This window comes from Cebidichthys violaceus, unplaced genomic scaffold (assembly GCF_023349555.1).
Source record: "Cebidichthys violaceus isolate CVI_PGR_0920_01 unplaced genomic scaffold, fCebVio1.0.p SCAF_3, whole genome shotgun sequence".
Classification (NCBI taxonomy): Eukaryota; Metazoa; Chordata; class Actinopteri; order Perciformes; family Stichaeidae; genus Cebidichthys; species Cebidichthys violaceus.
The window spans coordinates 8,692,722-8,718,235 of record NW_027176483.1 but is presented as its reverse complement, the minus strand read 5'-3'; the positions used below and the strand labels follow the sequence as shown (position 1 = coordinate 8,718,235).

Below are 25,514 nucleotides of genomic sequence, written 5' to 3'. Positions count from 1 at the left end.
TTGAAAAGCACAAGTTTGAAACGCGGAAGTTACCCAGCTGCTTCGATGACGCTCCAGAAACACGTTGAGCTAAATTGTCAATCAAACTGGCACAAAACCCGGCCGACAGTCAAAACCAGGGCTGTTCATAATAAACGTTATATTTGTGCAGTATGAGCGGAGTATTGGCTCGTGGTTCTGTGTGACTTCAAAGCGAAGCAGGATATGCTGGTTTCTAATCTACCAGATCTCTGTTAGGAAGGAAGCACTTGCGCTGCAAACCTGCAGACTCCGAGCTAACCCATTTTATAGTTCACTGCTTTTCACCGCTCCTGTTCACTGCGTGTTTTGGAAATGAGAACGACATTATTCCTGCTGCACGCCATCTTATGCTGCTGCTTGTTGGTCAGTGCCACTCTTTCAAAAAATGATGCAAAGAAGTCGCTTAAAGCTGAGACTGAGGTGAGTATACTTAATATGTTAAAACTTCAGCATGGAATGGGTGTGAGCTGTGTTATGCTGTCAGTTCAGGTCATATAAGTCCTCTGTTTGCCTGGCATGTTACTGGACTGGTCCAGAATCAGGAAGAGGCCCTGATCCTCACCAGTCATATCAGTCATGATTATGGCTATCTGTCACTGAAATGTGCTGTTTTCATTTGATCTCACTGTCTAGACATCTCCAGCTGAGTTGTCTGTGTTGGAGAGAGGCCTCGTTGTGTCAGACCCGCCCTGGAAAGACATAGTGAAGGAGGAGAAGAGACACTGGGCTCAGATCAAGAGAACCTTTCCAGGACCGGTGCTCGGATATGTCACCCCTGTAAGTCACCGGCATACATGTTGGTGTTCAGTATTTGACAACACAGCATTGAAGGATGGGTTTGGATTATTTCAAGTCTGTCTTAATGCAACACTCGCATGATCATGAGTACATTGGAAGTGTTTGTCCCTGTGGTTTTCTTCCTCGCCAAACTGGCTGTAAAGAGATCTTTTTCTTCTCCGACACCAATGTGAGAGATGAGGGATGAAATCGACAGCCCTTGTTCTGAGTTCAGCTGAAGGTAACATGGCTTCATGAGTCTCAGTCTGAGTTAGTCAAATGAAGTATCTCCCAAAATGCAAAACGCCATCTTTGTTTGTCAGCAGACTGTGTTACTTTGCAAAGGTACTATAAAAGTCATTAAACTAAAAGGACTTGACTGTGAAGGCCCGTGCACAATTTCAATTTCTTGGAGACAAACTAAAAAGACTAACTTTGGTCGAGCCGAAACTATTAGTTGATTAATTGATTCACAGAGAATTAATTGGTCACTGCATTGATAATTAATTCATCATTTAACTCTTTTTCTTTGAGCACAAATGCCAAATATTTGCTGATGCCAGGTTCTCTACAATAAAGATTTATGACTTTTTCATTCATCTTATATGATGGTAAATTTAGTGTTTGTGAATGTTCATGGTCTTTTTTTCTATTTTCTGAAGTGATGAAGCTGAACAACGAAAATGATTTTCACTTCTGGCCCATAACTTTAGAAGTAACCCTCTTACACTGCTTATGCATGCGGATGTTATCGCTTTCCTGCCGTTATAGAAAGGAAGAATGATTGCAGTGACTGATAATTCTTTCAACATACACACAGACACGTAGGTGTTGAATTAGGACAGTCTTGAAACTGTCATTTAATGTGAACTTGTCGTTTGTGTGTACAGTAGGTTGTTTTGACTAAATATCTCTAAATTACATGTCTTATTTTCCCCCTATCCTCCAGTGGAATTCCCACGGTTATGATGTTGCCAAGACGTTTGGTGCTAAACTATCTTCAGTGTGTCCAGTTTGGCTTCAGCTGCGTCGGCGGGGACCCGAAACCTTTGACGTTACAGGACTCCACGATCATGACCCAGGTAAAGGCTCCACGTCACTGACAGTCAAATAGAAGCAGTTTTCGAGTGATTAATGTACATCAAGGGATCTTTTTGTCTGTCCAGGCTGGGTCAAAGCCGTACGCAAGTCTAACAAAAAAGTCCGGATGGGTGAGTAGATGTCCCCACCGCCCACAACGCAGATCTGTTAATGTGTGCAAGTGCTTTCAGATGAGTCTCTATTGTTTGGTTATTCATTTTAGATGCTTCCTTGTCTTTACCCTCAGTGCCTCGGCTGTTATTTGATGGCTGGTCTTACCAGGATTACATGAGTGTGCTGGGGAGTGAAGATGAAATTGAGGAGCTGGGAAGTGAGCTGGTGGATGTTGCAAAGGTAATTAATTAAGTGTTGTGTTTAGCTTTCACTCCCTTGCGACAGTGTTTGTCCTGCATCTGTCTAACGAAGCTGTGGCCTGTCAGACTGAAGGTTTCGATGGTTTCACGTTGGAGTTGTGGAGCCAGCTGGGAGGTAACAAAAGAAAGTGAGTTCTTCTGTTGACACATCTGTATCTGACAAGCATATTATTTTTTTTATCTGAGGTGATGACGGAAATACAAATAATCAAATATGTAAAATCTCTGTACAGGGAGCTGGTCCACATGGTGAAACACGTATGTGAGACTTTGAAGGCAAAACGATTAGACTGCATTCTTGTCATCCCGCCTGCTGTGACGAGGTGAATAGAAATGAGTTTTCTTTCAGCGATTACAGAAACTAAACATTTTTTAAAGTTACACCTAAATCAGTGCTGACTTTCTGTCGTTATTTTTTTTCTTTCCCATCACTATCAGTGTGGGGCAGCCGGGTATGTTTGGCAGGGAGGAGTTTGAGCAGTTGGCCCCTGTGGTGGATGGATTCAGCCTGATGACATACGACTACTCCAGTGGTGCCAAGTGAGTGTCACAGACAAGTGATGTCCATAGATTCAATGTGGCAGACATGGAAATGATTCAGGTAGTGACATGAGTAGAGACTGACAGCTACAAGAAGATGCACAGCATTAATGCAGACAATGTTATCTGGCTTTTTAAATTTTTTCACTTATAATAGACCGGGCCCGAGCTCCCCGCTGCCTTGGGTGAGAGACTGTGTTCTCCAACTTGCTCCCGACACTCAGTGGAGGCAAAAGATCCTGCTTGGACTCAATTTGTATGGCCTTGATTTTGCAAGCCAGGGAACAGAACCAATCCTGGGAGGAAGGTAAGCTAGTACTGTGACTAAATGCTGGAATACCTTATTTACATTTTAGCAATTGCATTTTTATATGTTTCAATCGGATTTAGTATTGTATTAAACATTGTCGGACTCCCAATGGATGTTTTTCAAAAGATAATCAAAATTGATCGGAGAGATCTCGTCTTTTTCCTACGTTTTCTTCTTCCTATAATACCCATAATGCCATCGGAACCTTCTTTAGAATGTCATAATACACTTGTTTTCAGAAAATAAACTGCCCAAGTTGACCTTTATAAGTTGTAGATTTGGGTGTGTTATGCAAGTAGCTGCGTATCCTCAAGCCGCTAGCATCAACCAGTGATGTGGAGGAGGCTACAAAGGTCTGGTAAACCTTTGTAACTCCACACCTCTAGATGTTGAAGTCTGTGAAATCCTTGGAGTTCCCTTTTACAGCCCCTGAAAGCTTTCATAATTATTTCTAAAAATAAAATACTCACGACCAAATAAGCAACAATCAAAGTTAAAGTTTGGGGGAATAAAACATCTGATTGACCAACTAAAAAGCAACAAAAACATGATTTAGATTTTCTTTCTTGGTTATTTTATTTGAAATAACCACAACTATTCTAACTCTGCAAATTTGGGTGCGACAGTACAATAGCAAGAAGCCAAGAAGTCATAGTAGGCTGAAAAAAGGAAAGGTCCTGAAACATGGTCTTAAATTTGTCTCTGATTTCCTGCAGGTACATCGAGATTTTGCGTGAACACAGGCCAAAACTTCTCTGGGACGAATATTCTGCAGAGCATTATTTCAGCTACAAGAGGTACTGATTTAATTACACTCAAAGTCAACAAATTATGGCTTGAATTTTAAACTTCCCACAGCATCTGTTAATATCTGTGACGTTCATTTCAGGAACAATGCAGTTAAGCATGTGGTGTACTATCCGTCACTGAAGGTACGTCTTTTGCACATTTTAAGATCATTAAAGAAGTGTTATCATTATGTTTACTACTACATGGGGAGATTCACTTTTTTTATTCACTTTTTTACAGTCAATCTTCCTGAGGATCTCTTTAGCTGCTGAACTGGGAACAGGAATTTCCTTATGGGAATTAGGACAAGGACTGGACTATTTCTATGATCTCCTATGAGAGTTGGACTTGACAGTGAAGACTTTGGACCAGCAGCACATGGATTTTACTCTTTCTTTGAACACGAAGCACCAAATATTCAGGAGCTTTATGCAGGTCTTATTTTTCTGTTTTTCGTTTTACAAGTTAGGCTTACATGAAGTATGAAACGAGGTGTTGACAGGATTTAGTTAATGCTCAACTTGTTTGAGGGTCATGAAAGTGTTGAGAAATCTTCTCAGCATGAACAAATCTGGGATTTGTTGATTTAAACAATACTAGCAGCAGACACAAGGTACTTCAGTATGTTTTATTCCTCATCAAAAAATCAACTTGTACAGTTTAGTCAAAGTGCAGTGACTCGTCTCCTTTCAACAACAGAGGGTGCATGATCATCCATATGTATAACGTTTGAATAAAAGGTTATATTCTCCTCTTGTTCACGCACCACAGACATCAGCAGCCTCTCTGCTGTTTTGCTCTCCACTGCCCACAAACATTTCTGCTCTTGGATGCAGCTTTGCTTGCTGTGAAGATGCATCCTTCTCTGGCTTTAAACATCCTCAAAACTGCTTTTTCGCTCTTGTATTTTTGAATCATGACATTTGATTGTGTGCCATTTATTGTGTTATAACAACAGCATTGAGAAGTAATGAAGTTGTATTTACAGTGTTGCCAAACATCGGTTCTGACCCAGCATATGCCAATATTTGTCTGAAATGAATGTTTGTTTAATTACATGAATATAAATGTGGAACAACTGAGCAGTTGAATTTGAGTGCTCCTGATGGTAAACTTTTCTGTTTTTATTTGGCACTAGACAGCAGGATCAGATTATTTACAGCAAGTGAGGTTGACTGCATATTCTGGCCAGTTATTAGGTGTCTGTCTATTACTACATGCACAGCATCTTCTTGACTTGCTGAAAAACAAAGAGGTACACATGAGCGGATTTTAGAAATGCTGATTTAGTATTTACCAAATGATTGTCTGTGCTCTGCAGGTCAGCTCACCTGTGTATGATCCACCACTGTCTTTCACAAAGTCTTCCACGACCAAGGGCAGGTTGGCAAAGTCAGGCCTCCGTACCAGTTCAAACACTGACGGCTTTCAGCAGAAACAGTCACTGTTATTACGTACATTAACACAAAGATATATTTGGGTGTATTGCCTTCATGTGTACTTGAGGAAGACTAACCCCTGTTAAGCTGTAGCCATTGAAGATCCACTTCTGTCCCTCAGTGGCACAGCACAGTGCCGACACTCCTTGTCCCACTGCACAAACAGGCTCTGCACACAGAAACACAAACCAATCTCTACATGGACACATGGATTACACACTGACTGATTTAAACAAATATATATCCTTGCACTCACTTTGGTGAGAGATGAAGTGTGTGAGAATGCGGTGCAGCGAGCCGCTGTGTGCCAGGTCATTCGGCGCTCCGGGACAGTCCGGGATGAGCAGCACCTGGTATCGAGCACCTGAAGAGAGGTTCATCGTGACACAACTGAGCCGAGTCTAACAAACAACACACATTAAAACTGCCAAATGACCACAAAGTAATAAATACCCTCACCATCTATAGATTCAAGTTTGGCTGGTGTTGCGTAGGGTTTCAGGTTGAAGTCCTGCACCCATCGAGCAGTGCTTTCATCAACTCCAACAAAGTCTATCGGCTTCCCCTGCAATTAAAAGAAACACTCTATGAGGCCAATCTCATCCCTCTGTTACTCTGTGCTGAAGTTGCACAATGTTTCCTTTGCCAAACACGTTAAAGACAAATCTAAATGTTAGTTTTATTCATATTACAGCAGAATTTTTAGATCATGATAAATGAATGAATCCATTTTATTGGGTATTTTTTTTAGTTAGTAATAGTCTTACCCCAGGTGTGGCTGTCTGGAGATTAAACACTGAGGTACAAAGGCTGAAGGACTGATGGAAAGACGTCGCTGACACACCTGAAGAAACACAACACACCAGTTTTAACCAGAGCTCATTTGTGCAACACAAAACGTAGCTGACGGTAGCTGAGCTCAGCACTTCACTCTATCACATTAATTAGCGTTACATTGTAACCAGACTATGATCATAACGTCACATGAAAACTAGCACGAGCTAATGGACCCACCTTGAGGAGACGCACTCGCCACAATCAAACACGTTGGTTTTGCAGACATTTCATTTATCTTCGTGTTCCCTCAACAACAAATATGTTTAAGCTTGTTTGAAATGAATAAGAAGATAATTGTGGGTGAAATCATTCAAGAGAAATCCGCGAGGAGGAAGTAATGTCATCTGACAACAACATCCGCTGTAAGATTTCAGAATAAAAGTTCACTGTCACAGAAATACGATACGATGTCATTGGGAAAATGCAAGCATTATTTATTTGCATTTCAGCAAAGAAAACATGTTTTATATATTCATTATTTAATTACAATTTTGGTTAACACTGTGGTACATAAAAAATATACACAACAAGACCAACACTTATTGCAAACTATTGCAAATTTAGCCCCAGCATTCTCACATTTCTCTGCTCTGTAAAATGTGTTTTTGGTTCATCCAAGTTCATCCAAACATCATAATCTAAATATAAAAGGGACGATATTTAAAGCATGCAATGCTATTTTGCAGAAAAAGAACATTTATGCCCAGCAGCATGACAGTGCGTACTTTCACCGTTTCATAATTTGAGTGAACAGCTTCACAGTATCCACGAACTGCATGAATAGCTGGGCTATTAAAATACCTACCAAATATTTTATAATTCATGATGTGACATATTTTGCGATATCAAAACAAAGTCAAAAATCAGTATGGATCTTCTTTCAAATTTTGATAAAGGCAGCAAGTAAACATCATCCCCACAAGCTGAAATAAAAAAAAGAAACAAGGAACTTGTTAGTTCCACACTGCACATAGAAACAACCATTGTTCACTTTTCATTTGCTGGCATTTTGCACAACATTAAATAAGATGATGATATCAACTTGTTCTATACTCAGAGGTTAGTGCTTTACCTGCAGAAATGCAATCCCAATGCCCACTGCGCCAATACTATACAACTGACTCAGGATGAACTCCTCTAATTTCATAATGCAGCCTCCCTGGGAGCACGAGAGAGGAAAGAAATGAAGATACTGTTATAAATAAGAGAGGAAAGAAATTAAGATACTGTTATAATTTAACATCTATCCACAGCCAAACTGACTGATGTCTCCCTACCTCCACCTTGTAGATGTTGGAGGGATGGTCCCTGCGCCCGCAGAGCTCACTGGGACTTTTACAGCAGCTATCAGGAACAAGCCGCTCATTCTCTGCTGACTGGATCCACACACAGTCTCTCCAGTCTGAGGAGTTATGACTGCCACAACACTTAAACTGAGAGGGAGACGGTGCAGGGAGGAACAAAAGAAAGACAAATTATGAGGCAATGGTAATTAACACTGAATTGTATTCACATGCAGGCTAAAGGGACCAAACTGTCATTCCAAATTTTACATTATCTGATCAAACTGCCACCTGTCACTGTAAGTAGTAGTACTTCTTATCAGCCTGGCAGTTAACTCAGCTGTGATTTAAACATTTAGTATCACTTCCACACCTCCTGCTGGAGTTTATCCACAGCTTGTGTGACGCTCTCCTCCCCCGGCTGCTGGTATTTCTGCTGCATTGTCACCTTCAGATTCTGTCTCAGCTCCTCGTCCAGCTGTGAGACAGAAAGCTGCACTTAAGTGGTTACTCTGTAATCTGTTAATCTCCTCACATCAATAAAAATAGCCCCTGATCTTTCCCCCCTTGTAACATTCCTCTGTACCTGTGCAATGTCCTCACATAACTCATAATTTATATGTATATATATAAGCATAGCTTCTCTGACCCCACTCCCTGCGCTACATGAGCATTCCTCAAATTAATTTACAAATACAGATAGTTTTGTTGCCTGACTGACAAAGTGCAAACAAGCCATTTATATCAACCTGTTAGAAAGACCGTTTGATATTAAATGGAAACAGGTGGCAGCAGATTACCTGATAGCAGAAAGGGAAACACTGGAGCAAGAAAAGGGGGGAAGAAAGAGAGTTTGAGAAGGGTGGAAAACAGGACAAATGAAGAACATGCACAGAGAGGCATGCAGAGAAGATTTTACAACAGAGAGTGCAGCAACTGAGCCATATTATGGCTGGTAAAAAAAGATTTAAATAGAAATGATGGACAACAAGGACTGGTGTTTGAAATCACATTAAGGGATTGTGGAATGACAAAAATACACATTAAGTACATAAAGAAGAAAGGGGGTGTCAGATGTGCAGTTGCTGCAAAGAAATTGAAAATAAATGGCAGCTAGAATATAAAACATACAATCAAACGCTGTATAAGAATTTACAAGGAAATATTTCTGTTGAAAATGATATTGTATTGAACTAATATCTGTCACTATTCTTTGGTCAAATATTTACAGAAGGTAAAGCACTGCACCTCTTGGTAGGTAACGTAAGCCAGCACACCAGCAATGATTTCCAGCAGGAAGATACAGAGCAACAAGACCAAATACTGTCGAGGAGGGACATGAAATAAAAAAAGAACACAGCTGTGAATAAACTGAGTGCGAAAAATATTAATCCTGCATTTTTCAAATGTTTTTTCAGTATATTTCTATATGAAATGATTTTAGATATGACATAAGCATTGGACATCACTGTGCATGACAAATAAATATATATATATATATATATATATATATATATATATATATATGCTTTACTCCAGAGGATAAATGATTAAACTGTGGTAAAGGAAGTTACTCATTACAAAGATCATGTTGAATATGGAAACAAACATAACGTGACAGAGCTTGTGCAGTTTTGCTTCTGTATTATATCTTCTCACTTGCGTCTGTCTCTCTCACACACTCTTCAGTTGAAATAGCCGCTTGTGATGCCCTTCATTCCTTGAGCATGAGCCGCACTCTAAATCTAAACTCTTAAAGACACACTCTGCATGGCTTTGTCTGTTATATTTGACAGTCATGCCTGTCTGACATAATGAACTGCACTGAATGCAGGCAGACGAGACAGAAGGTCACCAAGGATTAACTTTCCCAACACGTATAGACTCAGACCAGGTTGTGTGTGTATAAACAGGAACTCAAAAGTGCCGTTACTTCTGATTCCACATAATTGAATGGGGTTAATGCTTTAGTGGGGTAAAATAAACATTTATCTGTCCCAGGGCAGTGTTTTGTGTCTGATCCATCCTACCACAATCAAAAGACTCTTCATCTCCTTCAGAGTGGCACAGCATCCGATGATCCCGGTCACGATCACAATGACCCCGGCAGCTATCAGGATATAAGCTGAGACTGAGTAGAAGCTGGAGTTCAATAAACTGATGTAGTCGCTCTTTTCCACCATTGTCCACACTCCCACTGCCAGCACAGCCCCACCTGCCAGCTAAAAGAACGCACAGTTATCAGCTCAACTCAAACCAGATGCTCATATCAAGAATGCACCACATTATTTTTTTTGCAGGCTCTTAAAATGTGCCAGTGAGGCAAACAAGACAAAGCCTTACTCTTTCCCTGTTAGCCTCAAAAGACCTTCATGCATCTGAGTGCATACTTGGTTATACAAGATGCTTATACAATAACTTATTAAAAACTTAAATTAAGAAAATCAAAGTAGAGACAGTGAAAATCTAAGTTATGATATATAGATAGATTGTAGGATTGTCTCTGAACTAACTTTTTGTGCATTGGAGACACACAATTGTACTGTAAATATAGTCTATAGAAACTATATGGCACATAGTATGACATATTTTTATAAAATATACATAAGGTTTAAGTTGGTTTTCCAACCATGAGAAACAATAGAAATTATGCGAGCTGTGAAGTGATTCCATGTTGTAAATCTCTGTGGCATCTGAAGCAAAGCATAAGTTTAACGTTTAGGTAAAAGTGAATTACTACTAATGTTAGTAATACTTATTAGAGTAATCAATAGAGCTCTGAACAGAGAGACTGTTGTCTTAAATACAGATAAAGTCTTCACACTTCCATTAACTTACCCAAAAAAGAATATTAAAGAGAAAAAGTAGATATTTCAGACAAATTGTCCCACAGCTGAGTGTTTTTTCACCCTGAGCTTCCATTCTGAAATATAAAAATGTACATGTTAATGAACCACAGGTTAGTGTTCACACAAGGAGAGCTTTACCAAATGAAATACTTTCTGGAGAAGATTAGATTAGAGCTGAATCCTCACCTACAGAATGAACACAAGCTGCTCAGAGAGCAGGTCATACCCTCCAACACGGATTTCATACTATAGTGAAGACTACGATCATACACTTTACCATCTTTATACTCTCATGATGATCATGCTAAATTCTATTAGTGCTCTATCCGATTGAAACTTCTCCGTTGGGTTAGGAATTTCCTATTTCAGTCTGCTTTAGTTCCACGTTTGGTATGAAAAGGTGATTTACTCTGTGGAGTTCTAACACACAACTACGGCATACATGACATTTTCTGACGTGTTTTTAAGGTTTTATATATGTTTGCTTTGAGTGACATTCAACAGATTCAAACAGGTGGTATTTACAGAACAATGGAAAGAGCTCAAAGATTAAATCAAATGTGTTTTGGGGAAAACATACTTAAGAACTTGTGTCACATGTCATACAGCAGTCAGATATATACTGTATTTCCCCCATCCAAGTAACTTAACCTGATCTTTTCACATGCAAGTGATATACTGTTGACTTTTAACGCTCTACGTTATGAATTCAAAGTCTGTGTCTGTTTTTATACTAACCTGAACTGAACTTTCCTCTGCTTCTATTTTAAGAAAGGTTGTGACTCTGAGCATTATGAGAGATGATTTTAGGCATCAGTGAACAGTCATTTTATACATAAAAACCAAACAAATTAAGAAAGAGTCAAGGGACGAGAACTATAAAGCATTAAGGAATTTAACACGTGAAAAATGTAAGACTTTTTTTCCAGCCATGAGACAAAATACTCAATGTGTAAATGTGATTGTCCAGCAGCAAAACAACATCTCCTAATGGTCATACAAGTTATTTTTAACTAATTTTGTCATGGAAAAACTGCTCTCCCTTTCCGCTGAGACTGAAATACTCCTACCTGATTTTAGACGGTGGGCCCCGAAGGATGTAGATTATCGGGGTAATGTCTTCCCAGATCCCACCAACCCCGGTGTCAATGTGCTGCTGTCTCTGAAGGTTAGCTGCAACAGCATTAGTTCTCAGTTGACACTCAGACCAGCGCCTCCTACTCGAGCGTCTGAGTGTCTGTCCTCTTTTGGCACAACAGCCAGCTCACCCCTCTACAAGCTATATCGAGTACATGTCTGCCCCCAGCTGGTTTCTCACGCATATGAGCTCTAAAACAATTGTGCAGCTTGTAAGATGTTGCTCAAAGAGTTTAAAAAAAAGGCTATAACAACAAAATTACATCAAGACTATTGCATCAAAAATATAATTTATTTGATAGATTATGAAGATACATAACAACATAGGCAAACATTACTGATACTGTTCAGTTAATTTGTTCTCAGAAAAATGCGGATGTTTGTGTCTTCAAGTGATTTACGTGACCTTAGGACTTAGAGCTTATAGTCCTCTGTTTATGTGCAGCAGCCTCTTTTAGCCATGCCGTCAGTCAGTAAAAGTGTATCTTCACATTGTCGATCATGCTGGGAGACTAACATTCTGAAAGGAAGAAAACGATTGAATCATTGCGCAGCAGAAGCAAGACAATTAGTCGATAAAGTAATTAGTAACTGACCTAAATCAATTGACAACAAATATTTTCTAATTCCAGGTTTTCAATTGTAATGATGCTACCTCTCTAGGTTTTATATCATTTTAAAATGAATATCTTTCAGGTTTTGAATTGCTTGTCAGACAACATATGCTATCTGAAGACAGCACGCATTTTATGAACTATAATCGATCAGTCAAAAATCAGCAGATTATTCAATAATTGCTTCTCTTTTTAGACACACCTCTTGTTATAACGCAATACAATTCAACAGCACCACAAACAATGACTGTAAAGTTGAATCAAAACCTCTCAAATCACTATAACATACGTACTAGACTGCATACCTGATAAACTGGTAACAGAGTGTATTTTGGCTACAGTGACAAATTGTGCCAACAAAATGCCAAACATTTTGCAGGATCCAGATGATGTGAATGTCATACATAACAAAGAAAGTTGATGCCATACCCAGCAAGAGAAGTCATCAGCTCCTCCACGTTACATCCAGTTTTTGCACTGCACTCGTAAAACAAAGCTTGATGCTGCTGTATAAACCAGGAAGTAAAAAAAAACCCATTTCATTTAATACATTTCAAAGATAATGTTCCGTTGTTAGCAAAGCATTGTGAGTGAATCACTGTGGAAAGTAGTTTGAATATTCAAATGTGCCTCACGTCTGCTAGTCTCTGCCCTTCTTCTGTTTTCACTTGTCTGCTGTGACTGTCTGTCAGGTCCAGTTTGTTCGCCAGCAGCATCAGTACCGCACCTTCACACATCTTCTCCTGGGAAAGACACTTCTATTAGTGTTGAAAACTGAAGCAAAAAAGGTGAGAAATGCTATTATATTATCTACACAGACATCAAACAAAAATATCCTACAAAATAAAAATCTGAATTGAGCATTAGTGTCTATAGATTCCTGGATCGTCGATCAGCTGCATCTGTATTCAAATTCGGACAAATGGTTTTGCATGTTGTTTTCCTTCCATTCCATCTCCACCTGCTCACCTTCACGGAGTCCATCCATGCTCTCACGGCAGCAAAGGAGGAGGACTGAGTTATGTCATACATGGCAAGAATACCGTCAGCTTTGCGGTAGTACTGCTCAGTTATGCTGCGAAACCTGAACAGGAATAAGAAAATGAATAAGAAAAATGTCACCTAAAAAAAGATAATTTTGACTCATCAGGTGGCCAGAAAAAAGATCCTACAGCTCACACGGTATAATGTAAAATATGAAAGGCCACAAAAAAAAGCACATGGCTGGTAAACTTGTGAATAAACTGCGATACATCTGACCTCTCCTGTCCTGCAGTGTCCCACAGCTGCAGGGTGATGATGGTGGAGCCCAGAGTTAACATCTTCATCTGGAAATCGATACCTAGAAGCAACAGAGACCCATGGTGTCATACTTTACGTATATGTAAACTGAGGAGAACATTAGTCATTGTGAAAGAGTGATAATAAGAGAAGAGCTTACCGACAGTAGCGCTCATTTTCCTGTTGAAGTGTCCCGTGCAGTAGTGCTGGATGAAGGAGCTCTTACCAACGCCTGAGTTACCCAGAAATACCACCTTGAACACTCGCTGAGGACTGACAATTGTTCTCTAAAATGCAGGTAAAGGAACCAAACTTAACATCATGACATCAGAGTCATGTTCATGTTCATGTTCATGTTCTCTGCGTTTAAGAGGATGAACCTTTAACTGTGCTCAGATTATTAGCTTCATCATTAAAAGTTATCCAGCTGTTGCAGCTGTATAATAAAACTGAAAGATTTGGGAATAATGTATTTGTAAATTTAATATGTTCCCTACCTGAGTTTGCACCTGTTCAACATTTTCACACCTGACTCTACATGACGGTTGGTGTCTCTTGGATGAGTTTGAGACCTCTGTGTCTTTGTTGTGCTCCAACTCATCAGATGAGCTCAGCTGTCTTCAGAATCAATAAATACACACAATTAGTTGCTTCCTCTGGCAATATGCCTTGCATCACTGCAAATATGATAGATGTGATATCAGAAGCTGTCAGTCATACAAACCTTTTCAGTAGCTTGTCTTGCAGTAAGTAGTTGCCTATAATTGACCCTTTCTTCTTTAAAGGCTTTGTGACATTTGGATTCTACATGTTTTTTGTGGGAAGTGAGGCAGAAGAAATGAGTAGCATTAAGATTTAAATAATATACGTTTTATATAGTATAAATATATGGACATGCTATGCTAAGTTTCCAACAAACATTAACTGTATTCCTTAAAGAAATACTAATTGCCTCACAAGGTGAAATTAAATACATTAAAAAAGGCAATAATTTAGTTCAATAGTGACATTTATTCTGCTACAAAGTAGTTAAATATCACAATTATTTATCAGCAATATACTTGTTTGATTATAATTTATACGGCAAGACAAAAATACTAGAAAAAAACGACAGGTGTTTATTGTGTAATGGTCAATGCCGTTTCTTGTGAGACTATTTTGTATTCTTTGTATTTTACTTGTTCAGAAACTTTGATCAAGAGAGATGATTGTTAGTACAAGTTAAAAATAAAAATTAGCCACAGTTAACAGCTTTGGCAAAAATGACATATATTTAAGAATGTGGATTGGATAAAGGAGAACCTGATAATAGATCATGACTCCTTTATGAATTGTGACAAACAAAACACTTTATTAGTTTGGTAAATACTGACACACTTAAGTTAATAAATAGTGCTTTCGTCAAGTGTCGTTAATAAACATATAAAACGCTCCTTTCTTTAAATTGGCACAGATAGAACAAATGTCTATTCAACAAAATCTTTCACTTCACTGACTACATCTACAAAAACATAAACAAAACATTGCTGACATCGCAAAAATCCCAAACAGGGTCAATGAACACACGTTCAATCAATAACCCAACAATAACAGCTGCCCATATAAATAATCATTGTCCACAGGAAGGAATAAAGCATGAAGCCATTCCCAGACTTAGCTTAGGTTGGATAAATCTGCTGTGTCCACGGGGTACAAAGGTCTTCACTGAGATAATAAGTTAGAGGCAGAGGAGGAAGGACAGAGCTTCTGTGACTAACCCTCTTCTGAGACTGTTGGGCATCCTTCTCATCTCGCAGCCTTTTGTTCATATCCCTAAAATAAAGAGAGGTAATCATTTAGAACAAACATCACACTGGCTGAAAAGTAAAAACTCTGGAATTACATTCATTGCTTTAGAGACACCAATACATTCTTTTCAGGAAATGTCTTTAATGTTTAATGAACTTGATTGAAACAGCAGACAGCAGCTGTTTATACAGTACATACCTCAATAGCTCCAGTTGTCTGAAGAGACTGTCCTTCTCTTTCTGCATGTTCCTCGACACCTTCATCACGTTTCTACAGTGAAGCAAACAAACTATTGTTAAAGATTGCTATTTATTCTTCTTACCGTCCACAAAAGACAAAACCCAACTATAAATTGATTATTTTAAGTGCTGCCCATGTAACCAAAGACTATTATAACTTATTAATTTGTGCCATAGACTATTACAATACATTAATCAGCCACACTGTTGCTCTGGGCGACATGCTCTTTTATTATGATGAACACGGGCACTGTATTTTATTTTGAGTCGATCACACAAACACCGTCCTGCTGCCATAAATACTCACTAGAAAATACCTAATGTTTATTAATCCATGACAAAAAATGGTCTCCAACAACAACACTACTTACTTCTGAATATAAGCTAACACAATAAAAAAAAAACACATTTGTACAGTATGCTTGTATGTAAATCATTTTTACGAAATATGTCTTTTAATGGGATTCGTTGAAAAAAAATAATAAATAAAATAATGAACAATCATGAAAGCCTTCCCCTTAACTCCTGGTATTATATCCTATTATATTATCAGACCAGCTGCCAGGGACGTTTTTGTTGAACTCTCGCTCTTGTGCGGTTAGCCACTCACCTCTGCCTGGCCACTTGTTCCTGGGCAGCGCTGACCTGATGCAGGCTGAGCTGACCCAGAGCAGCCTGCAGCTGCTCTCTGCTGCGCTCCACCTGCTCCTGTAACTGGACGTTGAGGCTCCGCAGCTGCTGGTTCTGCTCCTTGATGTTTGCCTGTTCACAGCTCAGCTGCCGGATTCTGGTTTCCAGCTTAGGACAAAGACAGGTCCTGTTGATTCATTCATTGAACTAAAACTGTTCAGAAATAACAGCAGTACTATTTCAACGTGTACCTCTCTCTGTTTGGTCAGTGAATTCTCCAGCTCTTGCTCACGCATCTTCAGCTCCTCCTCAAGTTGTTGTCCTCTCTGCTTCTGTCCAATACTGTCCTTGATTTCACAATAAATTCATTAAAGGATATTATGATGATCACTTTTGTTAAATGGCACAAAGGCAGGATTAAATAGCACAAGTATGCACCTGAGCCTGACGTTTCTCTCTCTCCTCTCTGATTTGGTTTTCCATTTCTTCATATATGGACCGAACAACCTCATCATGTTCCCTCTCCCGTCTGAAACACAAAAGAATTACAGTTGAATGATTTTAGAAAACTCAACACGGCGTGAATACTCACAGTTGAATAGGCCACAATGAGTGGTTCCATATGCAGAGGACCGCGGGAGGAAGCTGTGACCTGCGTAGAGCTTGTTCCAGACTGTCTCTCTCTCTGATGGAGTCCTCTAAATGAGACACTGCGTGGATCAGGACGTCGTCCAGGACGCCCAGCAGCTCTGGTCTGTCCCTCTGGAGTTCACACCACAGAGAAGAGAGCTCCTGCTGACTGAAACACAACAAACAACTATCAAAGCGATGGAGGACATCAAACCTTAACAGCCCAGAATCACTCACTCACAGGGTTTTAATAACAAACTGAAAATATACAGTATCTATGCATCAAGCTTCTTGGTTCCTGTATAAGTTATCCAGCTCAAAGATTTGCATTGTTTACTCAAGAAACTAATAGTTTACATTTTTGTTTAGGAGAGAATAATAAAATATCTACGATATAAAACGTATAAGATAATGTACATACAAGGTTGTATCGAAGTGGCAAAGAATCATGATAAAATAAAACAACCTTAAAAACTTCATATGGACCTGCCGGGACAACGTGCTGTTACTATAACTGTAGTGCACGATAGAGAAAATGCACCATGTACTGTTTATTCACTTTTTTAAGATCACTTCCTTATCTATTCATCTCATTTAAAACTTCCCCATCCCATTAACACCTCACTATCCTTCAGCTTCAAGTAAATATCCAAGTAGTTCCACATAAAGCAAACGTGCTAACCACCCTTGTGCTAATATTTGAATATTTATTATTTTTTGGGTACGTATGCAGTCTAATACAACAGTCCTGCAATGAATCCTACCTTCAGGAAAGGTTATAATGTTGTGTGTTTAGGGAGATTTTGATTGAAATTTATGGTGACATTTGAGGCTACAGTGTCAATTGTACTGCATTATCCTGACACATGTTTCTACTATTGTTCCGTCTGTTTATGTCAACATTTAGGAAAGTAAAGGTAGGCTAAATAACAGAGCAACCTGTTTTAAACTGCATCATTTTAAGCGAGTTGTACCTAACAAACTGACACCTGAGTGTAGATAGTTCTACATTGCGACTGTTGGGGCAACATTTAATGTACCGTCTGACGGAAATGACTTTACGTCAGTAATCTTACTCCTTAAAAAGTTTATCTGCTCCGAGCTCCATCAGTATGTTCACAAATCTAACAGCACGGGTGTCCTGGGAGCAGTTCATCTGGTCCATATCTTCTGATTGGTTTTGACTTGGCTCAGTCGAGTCCTCCAGCCCCACTAACCCGCCTGCACCACAGATAGAGAGAGGCACAGTGGATTTGGTTCATACAGTGGCTCTCCCCCATATAGACGTCATAGTGCACAACACTTACCAAGTCCTGTGTTGAACTCAACAGGAGTAAGGAATCCATTGCTCGCTCGGTCCAGACTCTCAAACACCGTCTCCAGCTGCTCGGGGGACAGCGGCAGCTCCGCCTGTAGCCTCTGAACAGAAGAAGATGGAAAGTTCAGCACTCTACCATCAGCCTGAATTATTGAATTCTACCACATCGGCTGCTCACCTGCATATCCCGCTTTGTGATGAAGCCTTTCCCCTCTTTGTCACAGAGCACAAACAGCTCCTTGGCCTTGCCCATGGTCTCTGCCTGTGGGCTCCCTGGCCCTGCCTCTCTGGCTCTGGGTGAAGCCAGTGGACTATAAACACTCTGTCCGGGTCTGGGGCTCCCAGCTGACAGGCCCTGCAGTCTGGGGCTCACTGGTGCTGCCTCACCGCTGCCTTGACCGACCAGCACTTCTCCATCATTCAGCCACTTAGACATTACTGCACACAGACGGACAACGATGGGTGTGTATTATTAAGTATTATGTACTTGATGACCTCTTAGTTTCTCATTTGGCATTGAATGCTAAACTGTATTTGTCTGGCAGTCATGAGAAGTAGAGCTGAACCGTGAAACACAATAAATAATATGCAACTATTTTGATATTTTTTCAACCATAAATATTTTTAAAAATGCCAATTATTCTGTGGTTCAAACTTCTAAAATGAGATGATTTCCTGATTTCCTTTGTCAAAAATCTTTGTAAACTCAATATCTTTGAACAAAAGAAGATATTTAAAGACGTCACCGTGGACTCTAGGAGGTTGTGATGGGCATTGTATGCCCTATTTATGACATTTTATAGACTAAACTAACTGAAAGAGTGATAATGCTAAACATTATTAGTTACAGTCCTAATGAGAGTGTCTCAGTATTTAGACAGTGTTGTCTATTTCTGGATAGCACCAGTTTGAGACATAGATTTTTTAACCAGTATGAATGAAATGACACTTGGGATCTTGTCTCTTAGTGCTGCAAGATATTGTGAGAAGCTGGCCCTACAGGTCCTCCCTTGTCAAACATGAGGTGCAGAACAACTAAGCTGTGACTGTGCACATTATCTACAGCTGCTGTGATCAGGTGGCTGACATGTTTACACTCAATAAGATTTGAAAACTCTCTGAGGAATCCAATACGAAGCCCTGTTATTTCTAAAGAACATGTTAATATTATAAAATCATAAAATATCATAAATGCTTAGCTTCATGCGGCACAACCAGTTGCCCTGAGTGTTTATTTAAAGGACAAACTTAAATACATGTGATGCGATGTCACTGCTAGGAGCGCCATGACTGAGCACCAGGATGTGTAGAGGGTAAAAAACAGGATGGTATCATGTGAGAAGAGTTTCTGTGTACTCGAAGGGGAGGGCAGATTGCCAGGGAGAGGAGATGCAAATAAAACATTTGCAGTTGTTTGCATTGTTAGAAATACCACAATTGCAAACCACTTTGACTCTTAAGGACTACAGAGAAAATATGGCTCAGTTTCTCCAATGAACATTCATAAAGCTGTGATTTATGACAGATAAGAAGCACACATCGTCTTCAGGTTAGATGGCATTTCTATTACACAGGAAGAGCATAGCAGCATAAATCATAAATGTTTTAATTAAAATAGCATTAAAAACAAAGATATTTCTGGAGGTCTTCATGCAAAGGTGCACTCTGAATCGAAATCTGTTTCAGTGTTAATTAAATATTATCCTACTTCTCCTCCGGTATCAATCAATGTATGATCATAAAACTAAAACCTAAAAACATGTACTGATAATAGCTTGTAAAGCTTCTAGTTTATGATCCATGAAAGCATCCTTATAACATGAGAGATATGGTGGAATCCCAGATAATAGGCTATGTAAACACTATATGTTAAGGATTTTGTATTTGCCAGTTAGCCAACAGCCACGCCAAAGGTCAAATAAACTTACACACCTAACACATATTTAACAAGGTTGGTGTGTGTGAAGCAATGTCTCACATTCAGGGAAAGGAAAATGTAAAAGTTATCGGCTACAAAACTGTCAGTCAAACTTATACTACACGTCACAGAGAGACTAACGTTACGCTTTCTGAGAAGTGTCAACACGAGACAGTCATACTTTGTGAAATGCAGATAAGCGTTTGCGACTGTACCAAAAAATAAAAACTTTGCCTGAAACTCAGCTCAGAGACCTGAAGTGAATGAAACGGCTTACATGCGACCAATTCTGAAGCATTGTAGCACCAAAACCAAGAGAATGTAGTAATGTAACAATCTGCCTACATTTATTATTTAAGAACAAAACCCCACACACCCGTTAGTAGTGGTCGTTAATGCGTCACAGCGGAGAAAGTGAACATACATTTTTCTATATGACTTACATTCTTGTATTTCATATCAAATCATCGAAGTTGTAGAAACTTTCACTACTCACCCACAAAGTCCTGGGCGCAGGTGTCCACTACCTTTGATCAGCTCACAGTACTGTAATCACGTACTACTCACGTTGGCCGCTAGGTGGCAGTAAGCATCGGAGGTGATGAAAGTATACCGTAATGTCTAATGTAGCCCTCGAATTCAAGACCGACAGTTCCTCCCCCCCAAAATGTTCATAACTTGTTTTCACATTCACACAGCAGCTACATTTATTCACGGTGAAGAAATAACAGAGTAATTGCGAGAAATACAACAAAATATACCGTGAACTCTATAGATATATTTGATGACTATTCAGTGGACCTCTATGTCTACTATTACGGTAAGAAGCAGCGTTACCATGGAATTGACGGAAATACAGCTGAAAAGTAGCAGATGACGCTCCAAGTGGGTAAATTAGCATCATCTGCCGAAGAAAGTATGAATGTGAGCAACATAGCGGTTCTTCTATGCTCCGGGTGATTTAGTTTCATTCCTCACACGTCATATTCCGGTAAGTAGGTGTTATTTGGTGTTTGTGAAGTCGATTTATACAACAGTGAGCACAGCAAGGTCTGTGTTGTGATGCTTAACTTAGCAAACGTGTCTGGAGGGAGTTCCTCGAAGTTAAAATCCGAGCTGTGCACACTGCCAGACGAGTGATTTGTTGTGGAATTAAAATTTCTGAAACAGTCGTAACTATATTATCCGTCTCCAGGATTATCTGATGCCAGGACTACCTAACTACCGCCATAGACAACGTTAGATTAGGTGCGTGGAAAGAAACAAAGAGATAACGTTAGCGGTGTTCGCGTAACGTTAGGGGAAATTAATCTGTAATCCAAGTTTTGACCTTTCCATGCTTGCCTGTGTAACAGCCTGAGTATGTTAAGTATACTGCTAAATTATTATATCTAACAGCGTGTGTGTTGTTGTTGTTGTTGTTTATTTTACAGCTTTTCTGTTTTTCCTCACAGGAAGACAAGGAAACTCTCAAAGATGTCATCATGCAACATATGAAAAGATCTCAAACATTGAATCTGCTATCTTGGACTGCCTGCAGGAGAACAACCAACATGTTTATGAACAGAGGGGCAACCTGGAGTGAAGAAAACCTAAAGCTGTAGAACATTTAAGGACAAAAGCCACCAGTTTCTTACTATGTGAATGGATGCGTTGTGAAGCCAACTTTTAGACCTCTGCTGTGTTTTTTTAACTCAAGTATGTAGGGGCTGAATCCAGACCAAACAGACTTGTGTCACCATCACGTGTCTGCGTTTAGCCCGTGTGAAGAGAAGCGAGGAGGAGAATAGACTGCGAGGTGTGGTGGTCTGCAGGATCAGCCCCTGAAGATGCTCCAGGCTGGTAACTACTCACTGGTGCTGCTGATCCAGCTGACACTGTTGGCCTATGACCTCTTCGTCAACTCCTTCAGTGAACTCCTGAGGGGAGCGCCTGTCATCCAGCTAGTGCTTTTCATGTAAGTCAGTGAACCACACCGAGTCAGCTTGTTCAAGTCATTATCAAGTAAACCTATCTGACACTCTCTGGATACAGCTTCTAACATGTGCAGCCCTGCTGTCCTTTCTTCAATTCATATAATGTATTATAGTTTATACTTCATATATTACATTTTAATCTTTATATAATTAGTTTTGTCTCTCACTTGGGAGAGATGGACTAAATATGATTTAAGGCTGAAAATAATAATTTATTAAAAAACTAATCCCTTAATTGAATAAAATAGCAGCCAACCAGGCACTTCTAATAGTTACCAGAGATTTATATTATTCATCTAACAGTCTTTGTACTTCTTTTGAGATTTATCGTCCTGGAGGCTGTAAACTGAAAATAATTTGCTCTTCTACTCTTTCAGTAACTGGTAATCTCAAAACTCTGCTGTAATGCGCTTTGTTTAATTATTTGCAATGCGTCAGCAGCTCTGATGTCTTTAATATATTAACTATAGACCAACCATTTATATCCCAATAACTTGTCAATACAAAATGTCCTGGTCAGTGAATGAAGCCTTGTCATAACTAGAGCTATTTGTTGTGAGTTGTCAGCAGCAATACAGGGTTTAATTTCATTAATTGTAAATATAAGACCTTTGTTTAGAAACCTTGTAACATACAAGTCTTGCACAATATCCTTCTCTGACATGGCCACATGTATTTTTTTATGCGTTGTTCACACACTGCTCACACTATCGGAAGCCACTAGTAGAAATAAACCAGTACACGTTGTGTCTCCAGCATCCAGGACATCGCCATCTTGTTCAACGTGATCATCATTCTGCTGATGATGTTCAACACCTACGTGTTCCAGGTGGGCCTGGTGTCCCTGCTGCTGGAGAGGTTCAGGGCTCTGCTGGTGTTCTCCGCTCTTTACCTGACGCTCAGCATCTGCTTCCACTGCTGGGTGTTGGTAAGCTTTCGTCACACTAACACCTCAAATATGTCACATTTTTGCATCTAAGTAAAATATTGATAACCAATCATATCAGAGTAAATGTGGAGGATTTTGATCTATACCTGATAAGTATTGTCTTTCTTCCTAGAACCTTAGATGGTTAGAGTCAGACCGTTTCGTTTGGACAGATGGTCTTCAAGCCCTTTTTGTTTTCCAGAGAACAGGTAATCTGATTAATTCAGAGGTGCATTTTCCATCGCAACTAATCTATTTTATGTAACTGTACTTCTTTCTGTTAACAGTGGCGGTGATGTATTACTACTTATACAAACGAACAGCAGAGTACATGGGAGACCCGAGGCTGTACGTGGACTCTCTGTGGCTTCGGGACGCCTTTGCCCGAGGTCGGCAGTGAAAAAGAGTTTTGAGATTTTAAGAGACGTAAAATGTTCTTCTGACATTATAGCATCATCAGCTATTCAGAATGTTCGGCTATTTTATGTCTAAAAAACAAGTCTCAACCATTTTGTGTTTAATGGCTTTTCATAGCCAATCAAGCAATTGGTTAAATGGTTTACAATGGCAGGTAAGCCAACCACGGTAGTATTGCATTAAGCGGGATTGTCTGTTAATCTACGTGGCCTTTGTAGATCAATTTGAATTGCAGACAGAATGTAACACATTGAAAGAAGTAGATGGAAAGTTTGTTTTGATCTATGCTAATGCACCATTTGTAGAACAACATGTAGTAATAGTTGGAAACGTTCAGTTATTCCCCCGCAAAGGAGGAAACGTTGATTTATTTTGCCTTATGTAAGGTTAGTATGCTGTTTAAATGGTTAATGTAATTTTAAATTTCAATTTCATGTGAATCCAGTTGTCTTTTAGTTGGAATCTTTGAATAGTGTTCCTGCTGTTTTTATTAAATAATCCTTCTCTAATCCCAGTGTAATCCTTCATCACTAGGATAGTCAGTATTATCCCATAGACAAGGTGAAACAGACTGCTCTATTTTTAACACAAAGATTAATCAGGGATTTGGGTTTTAGGTGCCACTAGTGAAAGTCTTCAGTGTGTCAAAATAACCTTCTAATCTCAAAAACCCAACAGGTCAAGTTCCAGTGAACGTCAGGTCTCATCTCAATAATATTGTTTATCAACATTTTATACAACTGTTCCAATCTATGTGATCCATGGATTATTACAGTTGTTTAAGATATCAGGTTGAACAAAGAACGACACTAAAAGTTATACAAATCCCCTTTACTTGTGACAAGAAACCCAGAGTCCATAAGATCCCAAAATGTCAGTGCAGTCAAATTAAATCGAGTCCATGTTGTTTGTGATGTCCTTCGTCCCAACGGAATGTGTTGTATTGTTTTAAGTCAGTCACAGGAAGCTGAAGGAAACGAGAGGAAACAGAAGTTAACCACTATGAAACAGTTTCAGTGATTACAAATAAAAAACACTAGACCTAAATAAGATGTTAAATGTACCTTTATACATAGATGCCAACCCAGAGTAGTAAGAACAGCACACCAAAGCCCATGAAAAGGGAAGCCACCAGGGAGATCAGCAGCTCTTTGTAGACATCTCTGGTGTATTTTGTTGATGTCACCTCGTAGCTGATGAGAAGTTAAGGGCCAGCTCATAAAAAAACAGTACAACCAACAGCCAAGTTCTGAGTCTAATGCCTCTGAGTGGACCTTATTATGATAATAGTTAGTATATAATTGTACATTATGTTAGTGTATCATGTATATTTCTTCAACAATTTGAAAAATTAGCAACCATTTTATTTGAAAATACAACTGCAAGTGAAAACACTTAATTTGTAATAACCCCTTAATTTACTGCGTGGACACCCCATGTCCCTGAGGCTGAAGCAGGAAGTAACTCTGTGACCTATCCTATCCTATGTTTGGATGGTCAAAGTGGACAGTTTGGGTAACAATTTTATCATTCACCTAATTATGGCCAAGTTGGGGCTTGTTTAAAACATATTTCTTAGCAATTGAAATGTTGGCTGACTTATGAATACAAGTCACAATAGTAACAAACCTGCTTAATCATTTAGATTTCACATTTACTCAAATGAGTGTAAACCAGAGGGTGTCTGGTGGGTTGTAGTACCCCAATGGTGTCTGGTCCCTTATTTCACGCTAATCACATACACAGTGTTATGTGAAACACGCAGTGAAAGGATACACGAAGAACCAGGCAGTGAAGAACATGCCGATGGCCAGAAGGACGACAGTGAGATGGGGGAACACAGCCGGGTTCACCGGGCTGGTGTATCTGGTCATAGCCTCGAGTTCCTGCAGACACAGCGAGGAGTTTAGATACATGCATGTTAAGACAAGCGTACGTTACATCACCCCAACAACTAGTTATACTTCCTCCCATAATGTATCGCGTATATAGCGTATAATTCGTTTATTTTTCTTTAAATAGAGCGGCTGAAGCGGTGAATTTGACATAAGCTAACGTTGCTCTGCTAGTTTGCAAACACGTAGCTACACGAAGCGTACTTTAACACAGACAACGCACTGTTTAGCAAGTTAAATAGTGAATAACGCGCACAGATTAACAGTATATCATTGTATATTACAATATATATATTACAGTCTGAACCTATATAAACGAGAAAAAGATTCTACCATTTTGCAATGAAGCGGAGCTCTTCTCTGTGGAAGATGATGATAAGGCCACGTACTGACTATCACTTCCTGGTTTTTTTTCGTGACGTACAGGTCACGTGGTTCGCATGC

At 39.4% G+C, this 25,514-nt stretch overlaps 6 protein-coding genes across 10 annotated transcripts; 2 read left to right on the top strand and 4 right to left on the bottom strand.

Annotated features, from left to right (window-relative positions):
- Window positions 1–40: 40 nt before the first annotated feature.
- Window positions 41–4,973, top strand: chid1 (chitinase domain containing 1). Its single transcript, XM_068722962.1, has 12 exons — window positions 41–441; window positions 655–798; window positions 1,748–1,880; window positions 1,965–2,009; window positions 2,126–2,232; window positions 2,319–2,380; window positions 2,486–2,575; window positions 2,691–2,792; window positions 2,950–3,099; window positions 3,819–3,899; window positions 3,992–4,034; window positions 4,132–4,973. The coding sequence occupies exons 1-12, from the start codon at window positions 334–336 to the stop codon at window positions 4,228–4,230; spliced, it is 1,164 nt and encodes a 387-aa protein (XP_068579063.1). The 5' UTR covers window positions 41–333; the 3' UTR covers window positions 4,231–4,973.
- Window positions 4,505–6,498, bottom strand: gatd1 (glutamine amidotransferase class 1 domain containing 1). The gene is made up of 7 exons (XM_068722965.1): window positions 6,345–6,498; window positions 6,098–6,174; window positions 5,790–5,895; window positions 5,587–5,694; window positions 5,408–5,499; window positions 5,223–5,316; window positions 4,505–5,131 (listed from the first exon to the last, which is right to left on the bottom strand). Exons 1-7 carry the CDS (start codon window positions 6,391–6,393, stop codon window positions 5,016–5,018), a joined length of 642 nt encoding a protein of 213 aa, XP_068579066.1. The 5' UTR covers window positions 6,394–6,498; the 3' UTR covers window positions 4,505–5,015.
- A 79-nt stretch (window positions 6,499–6,577) lies between these two features.
- On the bottom strand, window positions 6,578–11,533 carry cd151 (CD151 molecule). Of its 2 annotated transcripts, XM_068722963.1 has the most exons (9): window positions 11,370–11,533; window positions 10,289–10,373; window positions 9,481–9,672; window positions 8,699–8,773; window positions 8,251–8,271; window positions 7,824–7,928; window positions 7,445–7,600; window positions 7,240–7,326; window positions 6,578–7,090 (listed from the first exon to the last, which is right to left on the bottom strand). In XM_068722963.1, the coding sequence occupies exons 2-9, from the start codon at window positions 10,370–10,372 to the stop codon at window positions 7,031–7,033; spliced, it is 780 nt and encodes a 259-aa protein (XP_068579064.1). In that variant the 5' UTR covers window position 10,373; window positions 11,370–11,533; the 3' UTR covers window positions 6,578–7,030. The 2 variants fall into 2 exon arrangements, with proteins under 2 accessions (XP_068579064.1, XP_068579065.1); XM_068722964.1 differs by lacking the exon at window positions 8,251–8,271.
- Window positions 11,534–11,709: 176 nt separating this feature from the next.
- cracr2b (calcium release activated channel regulator 2B) lies at window positions 11,710–20,385 on the bottom strand. Of its 3 annotated transcripts, none has more exons than XM_068723419.1 (18): window positions 20,351–20,385; window positions 18,115–18,374; window positions 17,926–18,037; window positions 17,695–17,839; window positions 16,641–16,787; window positions 16,427–16,517; window positions 16,240–16,335; window positions 15,969–16,156; window positions 15,318–15,389; window positions 15,089–15,143; window positions 14,056–14,135; window positions 13,829–13,949; window positions 13,492–13,618; window positions 13,311–13,392; window positions 13,020–13,134; window positions 12,686–12,793; window positions 12,480–12,556; window positions 11,710–11,956 (listed from the first exon to the last, which is right to left on the bottom strand). In XM_068723419.1, exons 2-18 carry the CDS (start codon window positions 18,370–18,372, stop codon window positions 11,872–11,874), a joined length of 1,959 nt encoding a protein of 652 aa, XP_068579520.1. In that variant the 5' UTR covers window positions 18,373–18,374; window positions 20,351–20,385; the 3' UTR covers window positions 11,710–11,871. The 3 variants fall into 3 exon arrangements, with proteins under 3 accessions (XP_068579520.1, XP_068579522.1, XP_068579523.1); XM_068723421.1 differs by having other exon boundaries at window positions 12,480–12,553; XM_068723422.1 differs by having other exon boundaries at window positions 12,686–12,787.
- Window positions 20,386–20,718: 333 nt separating this feature from the next.
- tmem138 (transmembrane protein 138) lies at window positions 20,719–23,684 on the top strand. Of its 2 annotated transcripts, none has more exons than XM_068723423.1 (5): window positions 20,719–20,845; window positions 21,309–21,811; window positions 22,587–22,758; window positions 22,892–22,967; window positions 23,046–23,684. In XM_068723423.1, the coding sequence occupies exons 2-5, from the start codon at window positions 21,684–21,686 to the stop codon at window positions 23,156–23,158; spliced, it is 489 nt and encodes a 162-aa protein (XP_068579524.1). In that variant the 5' UTR covers window positions 20,719–20,845; window positions 21,309–21,683; the 3' UTR covers window positions 23,159–23,684. The 2 variants fall into 2 exon arrangements, with proteins under 2 accessions (XP_068579524.1, XP_068579525.1); XM_068723424.1 differs by lacking the exon at window positions 20,719–20,845 and adding an exon at window positions 21,145–21,214.
- Window positions 23,685–23,991: 307 nt separating this feature from the next.
- On the bottom strand, window positions 23,992–25,477 carry tmem258 (transmembrane protein 258). The gene is made up of 4 exons (XM_068723425.1): window positions 25,404–25,477; window positions 24,952–25,061; window positions 24,240–24,368; window positions 23,992–24,142 (listed from the first exon to the last, which is right to left on the bottom strand). The coding sequence occupies exons 1-3, from the start codon at window positions 25,404–25,406 to the stop codon at window positions 24,242–24,244; spliced, it is 240 nt and encodes a 79-aa protein (XP_068579526.1). The 5' UTR covers window positions 25,407–25,477; the 3' UTR covers window positions 23,992–24,142; window positions 24,240–24,241.
- Window positions 25,478–25,514: the final 37 nt, after the last annotated feature.